Source organism: Typopeltis vanoorti, chromosome 8, assembly GCF_054136105.1.
Source record: "Typopeltis vanoorti isolate ZY-2024b chromosome 8, IOZ_Tvanoo_1.0, whole genome shotgun sequence".
NCBI lineage: Eukaryota > Metazoa > Arthropoda > Arachnida > Uropygi > Thelyphonidae > Typopeltis > Typopeltis vanoorti.
This window is the reverse complement of record NC_143556.1, coordinates 97,778,020-97,796,345: the sequence shown is the minus strand read 5'-3', so window position 1 is coordinate 97,796,345 and position 18,326 is coordinate 97,778,020. Positions and strand designations below refer to the sequence as shown.

At 32.5% G+C, this 18,326-nt stretch overlaps 1 protein-coding gene across 2 annotated transcripts in view; it reads left to right on the top strand.

The window, feature by feature from the left end:
- LOC150104211 (intracellular hyaluronan-binding protein 4-like) overlaps nucleotides 1–14,172 on the top strand; it is a 168,183-nt gene extending 154,011 nt beyond the window's left edge. For both annotated transcript variants that reach the window (XM_090397309.1, XM_090397308.1), the window contains one exon: nucleotides 8,652–14,172. In XM_090397309.1, the coding sequence (XP_090253435.1) occupies nucleotides 8,652–8,882 (231 nt within the window). In that variant the 3' untranslated portion in view covers nucleotides 8,883–14,172. The remainder of the gene's footprint in view (nucleotides 1–8,651) is intronic.
- The last annotated feature ends 4,154 nt before the right edge of the window (nucleotides 14,173–18,326 follow it).

Genomic DNA, 18,326 nt, shown 5'->3' with positions numbered 1-18,326 from the left:
CCTAGCCAATTTTTCCAAATTCTTCACCACCACTCCTGAGATACTAATTGGTCGATAGTTGGATACACCGGTCTTTGCACCACCCTTGTGCAATGGAATTACCATACATTCCTTCCATTCCTGCAGAATATTTCATGTTCTGAGACTCATATTTAACAGCCTGGTCAAAGGAATGGCCAGTTCAACTGAACAGTCTTTTAGCATACGTGCTGATATTCCATTAGTCCCTATTGCAGAATTCTTATTCAGTTTGTGCAACAGCTCTAAAACCTCACACACCTGCATTTCTTCATCTAATTAAGAGGTAAAAGAGGCAACAGTGAGCTCAGTGTTGCATTCACCGGGTTGATAGTTTTTAACAAAATGGGCACTCATTAACTGAACAGCCTCTTCTGCATTTGTAACCCTCATGCCATCTGGATTTATAAGAGTTATTCTTTCATATTCATTCTCTCTTTTACTTGCAGCATATCGATAGAATTCTTGCGGATTGTCTTGGGTTTATTGTCCTGGATTTATAAGAGTTATTCTTTCATATTCATTCTCTCTTTTACTTGCAGCATATTGATAGAATTCTTGTGGATTGTCTTGGGCATGCAGAGCCAGTTTCTTTTCATACTCAGACTTTGCTTTCTGTACAACAGTTGTGACTATTCTAGCCTGATGGTATTCCTTCCACATCGTCCTTTTCTTACAAATCTCTTGTTTAATAAGATTACACATCCATTTGACTCCTACTCTATTTATTCTTCGAACTCTCGGGAAACATTCTGATATCGCATCATTTAAGTATTGTTTAAATGCTTCCCATGAACTGTCGATATTCTTTCCATCCAGCAACCGATCCCATTCCATTGAACTCAGTATACTCCTCAGTTGGTCATAATTTCCTGCTTTGTAATTCAGCATGTAACCTTTTCTGAATGGGAACATTCATAAACTTAGTCACTTCCCAAGTGAGTGTCGCATGATCACTGTCACCAGCCAGAGACGGAATAGTTAAGTCTTTAAATGAAACGCTCTCTAATGCCATAATCAAATCTAACATTCTTTGTCCTTGAATTCCTTCTGTCACATGCTGCTTTAGGAAGTTATCCCGCAACAGTTCAATAAATGCATTTTCATTGTTCTCATGAGATTCTACTACTACTACCCAATCAATATTTGGATAATTAAAGTCTCCCATTATGATTACTCTTTTCGTGCTCATCTTTTCTATTTGGTGATGCATTTCTTCATCACTAAAAAACAATCTGCCGGGTCTATAACAACAGTGTAATTGATCTTGTTAGATTCCATCTCACACCAGTTGGCTTCAAACTTTAGTGCCACAAGAAATATTGTTAGTAGTAGTACTATCATAAGTCTCAACTCTAACTGGATTCCAGTCATCCGATATCATTAACAGCACACCTCTCCTCTATCCTTCCTAAAAATACTGTACCCTTGACACTCGATGCCAGTTAGTAGGTCTGATTTTGATAGCCAGGTATCACTAATACCTACAATCTGAGGTCACAACATATTAACTAAGGCAACAAACTGCTATCCCCTTGTTTCTAATACTCCTAGCATTCATGTACAGACATAATAATCTACCTGTTTGTTCTTTTGTCTTGTCTGAAGTCTACCTGACACAGTTGGACAACTTGCAGATTTCTATTCTCTAATGCCTTACACATTGTGAACATCTTTGCACACATTTGATGAGTCTGAACTGGACGAATACAAATCCGAAATCATTCTCTTGTTGTCATCATTTCCACGACAAAGCCCATTCGCATCATTAACACACTTGCATAACATTGTCACTCTTACACTCAAATGCACACCATTAGTCCCTTTATAATTTAGTTTCCCTGACTCTCTGTGTTAGGTCTCATACCAGTTATTAGTTTTTGCTACTCCTGATACCAAACACATCCAAAAATTCACATCCATTCCTTCTACACAGCGTACACATCGAATCGTTTGCCATCATAGCCCTTCTTCTTAATTCGTTTTTATCATAGCGAGGTAAAATACTAACGATTTTTCACTGTCTCACTCATCACTCTTGCCTCTTCCAACTACCCTTTCATGTCCTCTCTCATATTGAACTTATCGTCAGTTAAACCGTTAGTACCTCTACAACTACAATTTCATTTACTTTTCTTTTCTGTTTTTGAATTGCTTGCGTTATATTTTTAATTTTCGCTCCAGGAAAACTCGATGTTATAACTCGCTCATCTATAGCATGTTTTATTATAGAGTCTCCATATCAAATAACTTCTTTCTCTTTACTAACAATGTAACTTACCCGATTTCCATTATTTCCTTGCTTTGTTGTTTCTTATTTTCCCTGTTCATATTTCTTTTTCTCCCTATGCTCATTTAAATGTCTCAACTTTTTGCAATTCCCATATTGTCTCTCTGATGATCTGCTTCAACTTCGCTAATTTGGTGATTAATTGATTTTCATTAACCTCCTCCATGTGTACAATAACCGTGTTAGCAGGGCTAACCTTGTTCTCGCCTGCTGTGCTTTTTTTAGCATTATATTTCTTGCCCTTCTTTGGCGCCATTTTAAATGTATACTAAATATTGAAATATCTTAATAAAAATATGTGATAAAATACTAAATTCACTATAAAACACTAAAATCTACATTAGTATACTACAAGACATAATTTTTGAAGGGAAAACACAATAAAAACAGACAAAAATCACCAACTTTACAGGAGCACTAAATTCGCCGACCAACCACTATGTTTATAAGGTATAAAAATACAAATGTACAGCTTTTTACATTTTATACCACATAACTACTGTTAATTATCCTGTGTGGGTGTGTGTGTATATATATATATATATATATATATATAATTAATTTAACTGACTAGAACCCGAGAAAGTATAACAAAAACCTTGAATAAATCACGACTAGTTTCATCGGTGCTCGGACTTCAGGTGAGAAAGAAAAAACATAAGACTTATAAAAATAACAAGGTAAACAACATGGACTTTCCAGCTTAATAAAAAGAAGTAGAATAGTAACTAATCGTTACTATTCTACTGTTTTTTACCTTGTTATTTTTATAAGTCTTATGTTTTTTCTTTCTGACCTGAAGAAGTCCGAGCACCAATGAAACTAGTCGTGATTTATTAAAGGTTTTTGTTATACCTTCTAGGGTTCTAGTCAGTTAAATTAATTTTATAAATGTATACATCCCGAGTAAATCCTAATTTCAATAATATATATATATATAGAGAGAGAGAGAGAGGACTGGACTGTGTTTCATACTCTTATGCTGGATTTAAGTTTTCAATTCATAAACAGTTATTTTGACATTTTTAGATATATTAAGTTCATATACCATATTTCATCAATAAAATTTATTATTTTCATATTCTGCAAATTCCCAGAATATGCATACAACATTTAGTTTTAATTTATAACAGTCAAGAAATTCTTGTTTTAATCCTATATCCAAAAGCAGGCAAAGTTTGTGTGCTTTATAAATATTTATTATATATTATGACTAGGCTACTTATTTCATCAGTTGCCTTTTGTATCCCAAAGTACAAAGGCACAATCCTTTGAGATGTTTATATTGTTATGCATTTTGAGAAGGATCACCATCCAGACTGGTTTAAAACTTTATTGTGGCATCTTCAGTGAAAGCTGCACCCGGGAAGGTATTAAAATTAAATCAGTGCAGAAGTCATATTTCCCACATGCCAATAGTAGATTGGTTCATCTTTGCTACTATGTCGCATGAAGTATTCTATGTTGTTTTATTCTATACAAATTTTTCATCAAAATTTGAAAAAAAAATTACTCTTTTGACTTCAGCAGCTGAATCAAACTTTGAAATATTTGTCTTGGAAACACTAGTACTGTTTATACAAATAACCTATATTTAATATGGTGCAATATTTTATTCTTATAGAAATAATTACTTAGGTATCAATGTTACCAAAATATAGTAAAAAAATAACTAAGCAACATTTACTTGGTTATCAAGTAATTACCTTCACATACAAAGGCAATTAATGTGACGTCAGCAGCCTCCGTATAAAATTTGACAAAATTTATATAAAAAAAAACAACATACAATATGTGGAATAGTAGGCAAATGTCTGTCTCCCCCTCCTTCCCAGTTACTGTAGTAAACCAGAAATTTTAGTAGTGCTGATTAAAATACTGAAAATTGTGGACTGAATCTAGCAAACAAACAATTTTAATTCAATAACATCATCATCATCATCAAATTCCTGCCATGTACCCACAAGGGGTGTACAGGATATGATAGTAGTACATGAAAAAATTATATCATTACTAACTTCCTATCTACAATTTTCCTCCAAATCAGTCTGTTACTTGTCAAGACTCCAACATTATCAGATCTTATATTTCTATCGTCTAAGGCACTTTGTACCGTATCTATCCACCTATATCTTGGTCTTCCTCTGGGTCATTTTCCTGCCAACCTGGCAGAGAACACTTGTTTTGCTAATCTTTCCTCGCCCATTCTGTTTAGGTGACCATACCACCTGAGATTACTCTGCTAACGCATTCCTGGATGCTGACAATGTCAAGTTCTTTCCTAATATCCTCATTTTGAATATGATATTGCCATTGATGCCATCTGTTCACGCCTATAATCTTTCTCAGGACTCTCATATCTGCGGTCTCTAGTCTTTGGTCAAGTGTTTTACTTCTGACCCATCTCTCAGATCCATAAGTTAAAACTGGTTTGAACACTGTCTTGTATACAGCTAATTTAATGTTCCGACTAATTTCTCCCTTATTCCATATGAATTTATTCAATTGACTTCCCACCATACCAGCTTTGCTGATTCTGTTGTCTATTTCTATATTTAATTTACCATCTTCAGTAAAAATCGTGCCTAAGTAGCTGAAATGTTTTACTTATTCCACAACATTCACAACACACTTGACATTTTCAATGATTCTGCCTATTTTCATTGTCTTTGTGTTTTTATTGCTGACCTTCATACCATATCTATTACAACAGCTTTTCAATTTAGTCAGAGAATCTTGCAGACTTGTAGCGGATTTATTTAGAAGTACAACATCATCCGCATAAAGCAAAGAGCTGACATTAACATCTCCAATTTTGATATCATGTTTAATACCACTTTCCTTCATAATGTGATCCATATAGATAATGAATAACAGAGAGAATAATGTACATCCTTGTCTCACACCAGATTTAACATCAAACCATCTTCCTGTACTTCCTTCAATTCTAACTGCTGACTTACAACTCAAATGAAGACCCATTGACACCATATAACTGTAGCGTATTGAATAGCTTCTCTCTTGGCACCTTATCATGTGCCTTTTCTAAATCGACAAAACTTAAATACAGATCTTCGTTATATTCCCATGCTTTCTCGACTATTTATCGTAAAGTGAAGATCTGATCCTGACAGCCTCTGTTTGACCTGAATCCAGCTTGTTTTTCACCAAGCTTTTCTTCCACAATTCTTCTCAACCATTTCTCAAGTATACTTGCATAGATCTTGCCAGGAACACTCAGTAGTGAAATACCTCTGTAATTCTCACATTCAGTTTTATTTCCCTTTTTATATATGGGTACTATGAGAGCTCTACTCCAATCATCAGGAATTCGTCCCTCTGTCCAGGCTTTCTGAACTATGCAGTTCAGCCACTGTAAGACTCTTATACCACCATACTTCAGCATTTCTGGTCGAATATCATCTACTCCAGCTGCCTTTCCACATTTCAAGCCTTTGATGGCTTGAAATGTGGAAAGGAATACATATCCATACTTGAAGTAGAAAACTACTTCAAGTATGGATATGTATTCCTGCCTGCATGCCTGATCAGTGTTTTTTACCACTGTGCTGTCATCACTGCTTGTTTCATTTAGCAGTTTTTCAAACTAATTACTTCATACTTCAAGAATATCTTTTTCTACAGTTTTCATGTCACCTTTATCATCTCTAACTCCTTTTACAGCACTCTTTCCTCCATGCCTAAGCTTCTTCAACAACCTCCAGAATATTTTGCCACCTTCTTGATATTTATTTTCTATATTCTTGCCAAAGTCCTCCCATGACTTTTGTTTAGTTAGTTTTACACAGTGTTTAGCATTCTTGCATTTGTCTCTATGTTCTCTAAGAGCACAAGCTGACTTATTTGACAGGAACTTTTGATATGCTTTCTTCTTTTCCTTCACTGCCTGTTTAACTTCCTGTGTCCACCAGGGAGTTCTGATTTTTTTTATCTTTGCACACAACCTCACCACATGCCTCTCTGGCAGAATCAATTAATGTTTTCTTCAGAGTTTGCCACTGAATCTCCACCGTTTGATTCCTGTTCCCAAACTCTTTAATTTTTTCTTCAATAATCTTTGTGTATTTTAGTCTACAGTTCGCATCTGTGAGCTGCTCAACTTTTATTCGCTTTAAGACTTTCTTACATGTTATTCTTTTCAATATGAAATTCAATTTTATCCTGCTCAAGACTAAATAGTGATCACTTCCAATTTCAAATCCTCTGTACACTCTGGTGTCCTGCACCAGGGAGAAAACATCACTGTCAACAATAACATAGTCAGTGAGACTTTTCTTATTCCTTGCCTCTTCTCTCCTTATAAATGTGAATTTATGCACCTTTTTATGTTGGAACATTGTGTTAGTAATAACCAGTCCATAACCATTCCTGAGCAGAAATCCAACAGATATTTACCATTATTATTAGCTCTGCTCTTTTCTCCAAATTTTCCCATAATATTTTGTATGTCTGACAATCATTCCCTACTCTAGTATTTAGATCCCCAACAAGGACCAATTTTCATTGTGTCAGTTGCTTTCTCTATAGCCTCAAAAAATTCCTCCAATTTTACCTTAGTAGAACCTTTTGTGGGACCATAGGCACAAATAAGTCTCATTGTCCACTTCCCCATTCTGATATTTGCCCAAATCACTCTACTTGACACTGCCTGCCATTCAAGAAGATGAGTCTCGTATTTTGTGTTGAATACTATGGCTACTCCTTCTTTTCCTTGATTGTCATTGCCTGAATATAACATTTTGTATTTATTGCTCAGAAAGATCTCACCAGTTTTGGTCTTTTTTGTTTCAGTCACCCCTATTATGTCGATCTGGTACTTATCTAATTCCTCAGCTAGCTCCATTTCTTTGCCATTCAGGCTTCTTATGTTGATAGTACCGTAATTCAATAACAAATAAAGCTTAATCTATAAGGAATTTTTTTCTGTGTGATAATAAAGCAAAGGAAGGAAAGACTGTATTTCATATAAAATAAAAATCTGATGTAAAAAGAGTTAAGATTGACTCCTAAAAAAATTAACACAATGCTTGTGACTTAGTTATACCACAACTAAGTTTTTTTTAAAAAAAGCTTCATTTTGGCTTTTTTAGACTCTAAAAAGGAGTCTAGTAATTAAGGAGAAAAATGTAGCCTGTTATGTTTCTTAAAGCATTGGATGTTGTTCTCACTGGGAAAACAGTATAGGGGATATTTTATTTGTGTCAAATATAATGAAACTAGAGAGAGAGAGAAGACAAAGGATTCATTAATTTTATTTATGGATTGATATAAGAATCATGGGGTTGTATACTCTCCCCTACTATGTTTTTAATTACCATAGACTGGGTGATGAGAAAAGTATATCGGAAATACAAGATTACAATGGTTACTTCAAAACCAACTCCATCATCTAGATTTTGCAGATGATATCTGCTTACTTTCACAGAAACACCAACATATAGAACAAAAAACAACAACACTTGTAGAAACAGCCAGAAAAGTTGGTCTTAGGATAAATAATGATAAAACAATATTGATGAAAATTTGTTTATTCAAATAACAATAGAAGAAACACCACTTAAAGGAGTAGAACAGTTTATATACCTTGGTTCAATAGTATCAATAAATAGAAGGAAACAGCTGTCTTATTCAACTTTCAACCAACTTAGAAATATTTGGAAAAACAAGAACTTGTCTATAAAAACTAAAATGAGAATATTTAACTCAAATGTAAAGGCAATACTAATGTATGAATCAGAAACGTGGATGTTAAACAAAAAGTTAGTTAACAGTGTCCAGGAAACAAGTGTTTAAGAATGATACTGGGAATATATTGGCCAAAACAAATAACAAACAAAGAACTATGGCAGAGAACAAACCAGAAACCCATGTTGCAACAGATACATAAAAGGAAATGGAGGAAGTTCGGGCATGTGTTGAGGAAAGAAGATAAAATAATAGTAAAACAGGCCCTTGATTGGAACCCACGGGGTAAAAGAAGACAGGGGAAGGCCAAGAGAAACATGGAAAAGAACAATACTGAAAGAAATAGCAAATATTAATAAAAACTCGAACCAAATAAAAGCAGAAGCAAAAAACAGAGTGGTGGAAAATGGTTGTGGAAGACCTATGCTCCCAGGTGGAGTGAAGAGGATTATAGTAATAATTATAGTAATAAGAGGATATAAGTAAGTAATAAGAATTATGAATAAAATACATTTTATAATTTGTTTTATCAAGGTTACATTGTGTTTTAATTTTAGTATTTGATAAGTGGCTCTTTATAGTATAGATGAAGAGAGTAATTTTAAATGTTTTTATATTCATAATCTTTTGAAATCAGGATGAGGAGTATGGCAGAAGAGGACGACAGCGGCAGCTTGTTGACATTCAAATAAATTTCACAGATTCTCGTCGTGGTCGTAGCCGAGGTCGTGGTGGCCGTGGCACTGGCGGAAGGGGTGGAAATCGTGGCGGCGGCCGAGGGGCTTCAAAAGGCAACAACCGCTCTCCTCAGCAGTCTGCACCTAAAGTAGATGACTGGAATGACTTTCCTTCATTGGTTGCTGCTTAAATGCCTCCAGCCAACTGTAGATTTCTTATATAAGTTGAACCAGTGGTGCCCAAAACTGTCCGTATGTTGTTTCCTGTTTAATGGACGCTTAACGTATGCAGAAAGCTGAAGAATCTGGCATTACCCAGTGTAGGCCTTACTGCGTGTAATATACTGTTAAATTTCTGCAAGGTCTTTGAACATATCAGAGACCATGTGTGTAAAATGTCACATTTCTTGATAAAGTACGAAAGTGAAGTAATTACAATTACAAATCAACATGTAATAGTAGAGAGGCTAACAGTTGTTTTTGTAATGGACTTAATTCTGTGGTTCCTCAAGCTACGGTGCAGAAGAAGGTGGGTAAGCAGGCAGCATATTTCACTGACGTGGTGTTGCCATATCATGTCGTGATTCTTTCACATATGCACTGAGGAAGAAATAAAATCTTGCTGGAACTTAGTAATCTTTGTAAATGAAACATGTATACACATGTAAAACCACAGACAGTGTGGTATATGACTTAGAAGATTTACTTAAAAATCTTGAGTGCAATGCATAAATGAATACTGTTATGGCTGCTGTAGTATTACTAATGCACCAGTATATGTATGGAACACTTCTTCCAAGCCATATAAAATCATTTTTTTTTAACCCCCTTTGATAAATAGAAATATTCCTTCTTTGATATAAAGGTGCATTTCCTTTTCTGAGGCAAAGGAAAGTGAATTGTAAAATACGTCAGTTACCTATTGATATTATCAACACTTAGCAACTGCTGTTATAGAAAAGACCACTGTGTGTATATATATATATATATATAGATTATGATAATGGTGCCATTCTAGATAAATTTACATTTAAAAGAAATGCAGGTTGGAATGATGGGCATAAATCAATCACTCATTTGCTGCTTTCTCTTGTGCAACTTTTGATATGTGCAGAAAAGTCATGAGAAACCTATTTCATGTAACTACAGTGGGCATAACTGTATTTCATTGTCCTTGTAGTTGAATGTGATTCATAAATCCATACCAGAATTGTCCTCTGTGTGATTTTCATAAGCATTACTAGCCATTAAATCTCATTAGTACTTGGAGGGAGGTTCTCATCTCTGTCTTCAGTGCAGGTTCGATTCTATTATATTGCTGTTATTCATGACATTTACAGGTATGTAAATGTCATTAAATACATAGCCTGATTTTTAGAAATGCTACTATTGAAGTTCATTTTTCTTAGTCTTTGGGTGAATGAATGGATGCAAAATGATTGTTCATATAATACCATATAGGCCCTATTGTTTGTGAAGCATTTATTTCGTAAATTGTAAAGAGCTCAGCATAGAAAATAAATGCTTCCCAAAGTAGTCTAGTGTTGCAGTGCTTCAAGTAAACTGTATCATTTCTTATTATTTCTGAGGACAAAAAGTATTGAAATCTGTATAGCTTAATTTGTTTTGATTATCTTTTTGCTGTGATTATTCATAACATAAAAGGCTTATCATAACAGATGAATTTATATAATAGCTTGTTATATAAATGGTGTAACAAAAAGAATTACATATATTTCATACACAAGTGTTTATACCTTGTATTTTCCAGGTTATACTTGGAAATTGTAATTATTGATTTTTCTTTTCTCATATCTTCTGTACATTGTGATTATTTTTGTACATAATTTGTTTAAAATAGATTTTATGAAAAATTATGGAAACCTACAGCACAGATTAATAGTTTTGCCTTATATTTAAAAGTAATTTGTTTACTTACCTGAGTAATTACCAATATAATCATGGAATTTTTCAAAACAAAAAAATTTCTGCATCAAATAAAATATTCTGTAATAATACTAATTTTAACACAAAACTGTATACATCACTATGGTTTATCGTAACAAATTCACTTTATTCATAATAAAATTGTTCCTGTAATTTGCCATGTAAGCATGTGATTGATAATCAAGATGCACAATATTTTTGTAATTTATTTTGCTTACCAATGATGAACTGCATTGTGCCTTTCTGATATTCGCTCAGCTATACATAATATTCTTTGTCAACTAAAAGTTTGTCATGAGACCAAATCATGGTATTTTCATGTTTGTCTTCCATCTTTTCATTAACTTAAAACCATTGGTTTGGGAGAATTGGACTTCTCACTTCCACTTTAGTTGTTTAAATAACTAAATTATGTGAACTTTTTAAAATAATAATAATAATGATAATAATACTGAATCTTCCCAACAACATGGTTTATGCAGTATGGTAAGTGAGATAAACTTTTTTTTTTCACTTAGTCAAATTTCAAAAAATTTCAGTGGCGAGAGAGAGAGAAAGTGCATTTGCAGGTTGAATTACTCTAATATCATGTATCAGTTACTTTGATATTTTTACATTAAAAACTTTAAATGTCATGTTCTTCATGATATCTAGCACTGCCACCTAGTAAAGTAAAAACTGCTTCATGTATGGGATGTTCCCATTTTTATAAAATTCTAGTTACTTGCCATGGTTATTCTCAGGAAAGTTCCTCATCAATGAAGATTATCAGCAACATTAATGTCAGGTTACAGTATTGCAATAATCTAAGAGAGCTGTCAGAATATCACAAAATTTTTGGCATTGGAATATATATATTTTTCTAACTTTTTTGGATCTTAAAACACACAAACATGGGCCTATACAGTATTATACATTTTTGTTGTGAATTAATTTGCAGTTGTATATTTTTTTAAAGTTTCACTATCACATATATGCACTTCAATTGTGTGCATAACAATGTTAAAAATTGTGAATTTTTCAAATGCAATTTGCCTTCTATAGATCAGGCAAATCTTTAAAGTAAAGAAAAGAAAAAAAAGAATACATTATGCATGTGATTATATTTTTGTGAATTTAGCCTGTAAAATTAATAATAGAGATGATTAAGTGGATTGGTTTGTCTATCAAAGTTATTAAATTCTTAGAAATGCTTAAGCAGTCAACAAATGGCAATTTTATTCAAGAAAATTGAGATTAAACATGATTACATTCTGGAGTTGAGCTTTGATCTGTGTATACTGATCTCATTTTCTGCATTATTTTTTTTACTGAAGCTAGACCATTTGAATTCTTTAATTGCTATTTTCGGTTGTCTCTTTACTGTTTTTAAAGATTTAGTGTTCTCTCTTTTGTACAAACATAAAATTAAGGTTTCCAATTTGAGACTTTCTTGGCTAGGAGTATTTATATTTCTAAGGTCAGAAACTCATAGATATTGTATATAACTGGCTTATTTATTGTGTTCTTATTTGAAAGTTCAAAGTGTAAATTTTGGTTTTCTTTTTTGGCTCAATTTTTGTTTGCCACATTTATGAACTGACAAAACTTGTTACATGCATTAAAATAGTTAGTCTGTTGCATGCATATTGTTTTTCTGTAAATTTATTAGAGATTTTTTGCAGTGCTGATTTAAAATAGAAACTGTATGTTGGCATATTTTGATAGCTAATTTCCTATGCTATTGCTCACTTGAATGAAACTCAGTGTATATGATTCTGTAATATGGTGAAACGATTTGCTAGTCATTATTTTTACAATTATTGCATTTTTTCCTGTTATTATTATTTATACTTATGGAATCAGTAACTCATATCATTATAAAGGAAAAACATTGATGAATGTTGAAGGTAATTGTTATATAGCTTTTTTTCCTGCTTTCTCCATTTTCTTTCTCCCATTTAAAAGAGTATAGCTTTCAAAAAAAAGGTGAGGTATCAATACTCACTTAGAAGCAATTATAAATTTTGCTAACTGATTTTATTTTGATTTTTTTAATGAAGTATGTTTATGAAAGCTTTGTGCATTTCAAAGTTGACTTTGAAGAGTTAGCAAATTGTTAAATTGTTATTGCTTCTATTAATTTAGATATTTCTTAATCTCTCCTGCATATCCCCCCCTCCACACACACACAGAAAAAATGGCTGCTGAGAGAAAGAGCATTATAACTATATATATATCATGAATGTCATTGTGCTTACAGCAGATCAAAATTAGTGTTAAACTCATAATTCATTGGAATTTTTAAAAAATTTCACTTATTTAATATGCATGAAATCTGAAATGTGGAGTTCAAATTAATGTTTAAGCAGTTAAAATGCTTATATCAGGATATAAACATTTTTTAATTCATAAATGATAGAAACTTTTGAGATTTACATTTGCTAAACAGGTTTAGTACATTGAAAAGTTGCACTGAAATACACTAGTTTGAATAAGTTATTAACTTACTTGTTTCTTCCTTTTTACTTGGCCTTATGTGTATACAGTCATCACTATTTGAGGCGGGGGGGGCATTTTTGTCATCAGACTCTTGGTATTTTTTTAATTTTTAGCTTTAAATATCACTTTGGTTAATTAATATCAAAGCAACTTGTACTTTGAAATAACAAGCAAATGGCTGTTGGTGCCATAATTTGTTTTTAGCAGTGCTTTTTATTATTACAAATATCACATGATAAAAAATGTTAGTGGTTTTTTTTTCATTCCTGTAAACTCCTAAAAAAAAGATAGACCGACTTACTGGAGAACTTACAGTTAAGGAGTACTTGATGTAAAAGAACCTGTAAGTTTTCCCTAATCTAAAACATGTGACCATGGTGAAAAGGAAAAATATTTAACTAAAAACAATTAAATATATTTTGAGTACATTGCAAAACAGCATAAAATGCTATTTACAATAGCTGCATATTGTAACAATGTTTATCTTTATGATTGCATTTGTGTGTGTGTGTGTGGAAATAACAATTTTCCAATAAAATTGTCATTTTCAACTTGTGATTAAGATTCAGGTGACATAATGAGACTTCATAGCTTGCTTTGAACAGTCTTCATGTTTAAAGATGCTTTGATGAATCAGTTCTTCCCAAAGAATGCTATGGCTAACATCATTTCATGGTGGGAGCAATCCAAACTTGAAGTTTATTCATCCAAGTATACCATTGATAGTATTTTAACTTATCCCTTTAACAGACCATTCAACTGAGAAGCAAATTTGAATATTGACACTGTATTTGGTTGGCACTTAAAGAAAGCTCTAAAGTCTTATTATGCAATTCATATCTTAATTGCTACAACATCTTTTCTATTTCCAAAGTTTGGGTTATGAAATCATAACTTCCAATTGCATAAAATAATTTTTAATTAGGCTCATAAATTATATGTAATTATAAAAAATTGCATTTTTCATTGTTCTCTTAGTTTTATGCACTGATCTGTTGATAGTCAGAACAAAATATTTGTTAATTATAGTTTGATAAATATTTTGTGTTTCCATTGCAGTCACATTCTTTCTTCAGTTACAACTGGCCTCTTAGTCTGTTGCTTCTTTACATAATCCCAGTGAAACCAAACTAAGTATATAATAAAAGTATATTATTCTGAAAATTAGCACCTTCACAAACCAGTGATCGTTTACCAAAAGCATGCAAGTTTATAAATGATGCTTCTATAAAAGTACCCAATTTTTAGAAATTGGGGGGGAGGGGGCATTAAATGGATTTTTTTTTTTTTTTTTTTTTTTTTTTTTTTTTTTTCCCTCCTTACAATTGTCAGCATCAATAAGAATAAGTAATATATATGGCAAGATGATATGGTGGGGAAAATAAATCCTAGCCAAAGCTGTGAAGCCCGTCTTATGTCACAGGTTCATAATGCAATAATCCAAATCAACCAGCAATTGTTGGCTATAAGGTTATGAAGGAAACCATTGGAACCAAAATTTGGAGTATTGCATTATGGACCTGTTACATTTGTGACCTGTATACATCTTTTCTGATTGTTTGGCCAAAAAAGGTAGTAGCTGGTAATGGACAATATCAGGTTGTTGTTTTTTTTAATTAGATACACGCCAAAATTTTCTATTGGCTTTGGTGTAACATAAGATCGCTGGATGATAATCAGTAATGTGATCCTGTGTTGTTGTACATGTCATATTTCATTGCATATCAGCAGCAGAGGCAAATTGATAGTTTCTGAAGTTTATTATTGGGCGTGAGTTTGTAGAACCTATTTACTAAGTTTTGCATGCCTTTCTTAGTCATTACAAATAAATGATTTCATTCATGTGCATTAATTGGGAAAAACACCTAGCCAAGCATCTAATGTCTTGATGATCCTTCATTAGGATTTGCATCAAGAGACTTCACCTGATGCAGAGTTTTCTGCTATGCATATCTTGATGGTTGTGTGCATAGCATCCAGTTTATACTTATAAAGTAAACATGCATAAATAACTAACTGGAGTAGCAATTTTCTTGTCTCTTTTTTACTGTTTTACCAAACTGTTTACCTGGCAAGTATTGAAGCTTGCTAGATAACAACTAACTCAATGTCACTTGTGCTTTTAAAGTACATTGACGGATATAAATACTATCAATGCTGAATTCATACTATTTGTCAAAATATTAACTTTAAAAAAAAAAATTCCAATTTATTTGGTCATTGTATAATTACCAAACAAAAAGATTTATGTGGTGTTAAACCAGTTTTTAACAGTTGGGAACTTGACATTTTGTACATATGACTGGTAAGGTGCTTCTGCATCAACATTATCTGCTAACTAGAATACAGTTTAAGCTCTGAAATATGTGTAGTTATTGTGGATTAGCTTTCAATATATAGTAGTGTAGCATTGGTAATCAGAACTAATTAAAGCAAGGGTGATTTTGAATTATGAGGCATTCAGATTACTGAATTCTAAATGAAAACAATTTTTAACTTAGTTATTTTAATCTGAAAAAAAAAAAGTCTTCTCACTTACTAAGATATGCATCAGCATCTCTTGAAGGAACCAGAGTAGAATTACTACTTCAGTCCTCCACATTTTGTATATATACTGACTGTTTTTTTTTTTTTTTTTGGCAAAAAATAAAATTTGATAGTCCTCATTTTATTGCATTTTAAATGGCTCATTGTAGGTTTGCTTCTTTTACATTCTTTGTTCTTTATCAGCCAGGTCTTTTCTTCACACTTCAGTAAATTACTTATTTTCAGAAGTAACAGCTAAAAATAAAAACAATCTCTCATTGTCTCTAATCCACATGATCCCGATTTACAGCAGGCTGTGATCAGCTTTAATTCATGCTTTTTTTTCCCTTTTTTTTTTTTTAAAGCAGATAAGGTTAATTTGGTTTTGATGCATAGAGGGTTCACTGTCCCATTATGTGTAGAGTAGGTCTGGGAAAATTTTTCCTTGTATACTTAGGCATAGGGAAAAATATATACTTTTCCATTATTGATCCTGCTTTTTTTGTGCAGAAATTAGGTTGTAATTAAAAGACGGCTCATCAATGTAGTTAAAAAAAAATCTAATCACCTCCAGTATTATGATAGTTCTTCCTTGAACTACCAATGTTTTCACAGTATTATTAGTATTAATACCTTTATTTTTCTGGTAGCTTAAGAACTAAGTTTACTTTTAGTTATTTCTTGTTGTGGTAGGTTGTCTAATAATATGATTTGTCAACTAAGTTATTATGATCGTGAATATTCCTGTCATGTGCAATAAGCACATGACAAAATAGAACATTGCTTTATTTATTATTTTTTGTTTTCCTTACGGTTATAAAATGTATTTAACTTGCCTTTAAGAAAGTTATGTAATATCATAACACTGCATTGTTATTAATAACATGAGTTGGATCAGGAGTTAAACTGAATTCACAAAAGATTCATGAGGATTCTGTGAAATTTGATACCTTTTTTACTCATAACATATTAAGCACAGTATATAAGACGCTACTTAAATGCATACTCAAGAGAGGGGGGAGGAATGGTATTTGAAATAAGGTTACAACAGTGAAGATTCCCAAGTTAAATGCTGCAACAAAATTAGTTGACAGAACTTGCAGCTGAGCACTCATTGAAACAAATGTGATGTAATCATTACAAAATAACATTAGATGAATAAGAATAGTGTTCAGCTAGAAAACGAATAAAACTTAACTAGTTAAATGCACTGGACTATTGGCAACCAAACTCTACTGAAAACACACTTATATTGCAACTAACTCCTAGAAAAATGTGCAGAGCACCACTGACTGGTGATCTCTGAAAAATATTTGATGTTCCTTTCGCTGAATAGCAGCAGTACATCTGTATGTATCAATCTGTGATTATTTCATGAATAGTTTTGTTAAAGTAAAGATTTAAAACTTATTGCAGGCAGGGAAAAGCATAAATATGCATTACTATGGAATATAGATGCAAATCTGTAATGAGAACTAGTTATCTCTCATTATAGCACATATCTACTGGCAGATTTAGTTGCTGTGACAAGTTACCCAGACCGTTCTAACCAAATCCTCATAGGTTATGCAAAAATGCTCTATAACAAACCAGCTATTCCAGTAAACTGCTTTGTTCACTTTAATGAGTCAGCTCTATATTTACTCCATTCCATTATCTCACCCAGGTTGAATGATATAATGGAAATCCAGATTAGTGTTGGCATTCTAAAGAAAAACATATTAGTCATCTCTTACGTTGTTATAAGTGAGGTTTGCTGTGATATATTCCTTTAGAATAACACTAATAATGAGTCTGGTAGTTTCTTACAGTGAGAATTGACTGTATTTCACTCATCACTGAAACCTAAACATAGATTATATATCCTGCTAAATTAAATAATACTGTAGAACATCTCATGTTAATTATTTTATTAGCTCAAGCATGTCGTCGAAATGAAGAGAGTATGCTACTTTGCAAATGACTTGGACTATAAAATTCTGACTGCCATGATTTAGCCAGGGTTAACTGGATTAAACCTTGGTACATGTTCTTCAGCATTACTTTAGCAATTAACATATCCAAATTACACAGCATTATATATAAATTTCTATGGTATACACGCTCCTACATTTAACAGATTACAAAAAAAAAAGTGGGGAAACATTAGCAATAAACAAGATCTTGTGACCATTTTTATAAAAACTACCAAAATTCTGCATTTAATTTTAAGATTAAAACCTGATCTCTTCTGGTTAAAAATAAAACAATTGACAAAACCACAGGTGCTAGTATTATATTATTTGATATATCTTGTATTCCTAGTTTTTACAATGAATCCTTATTAAAGGTTTTCTAGGAAGGCGCACAGAGAAATTCAAAATTCATTGCCCGTATAGAAAGCAAGTCTTCAAATTACATACAAAGAATGTTCACTTAACTAAGATAAAGTAAATTATTCGAAGTAACTACATACTAATGTAAAAGGCCTGAAAACAAAATATGTATAATTCCTTGTTAAGTAGGGTGTAACAGCAAGAATGTAATTCCATTACATATCCATGTCAAGGATTGTGTAACACTTCAGCCTTTGAAGAGGTTCATATAGCTGGTGGAATTGCATCAGCCCACTTCTTCAAGATAAAGTTCAGTACTGCTTTGCCTTCTTTCTTTTAAATGATCTCATATGATAACAGGATTTC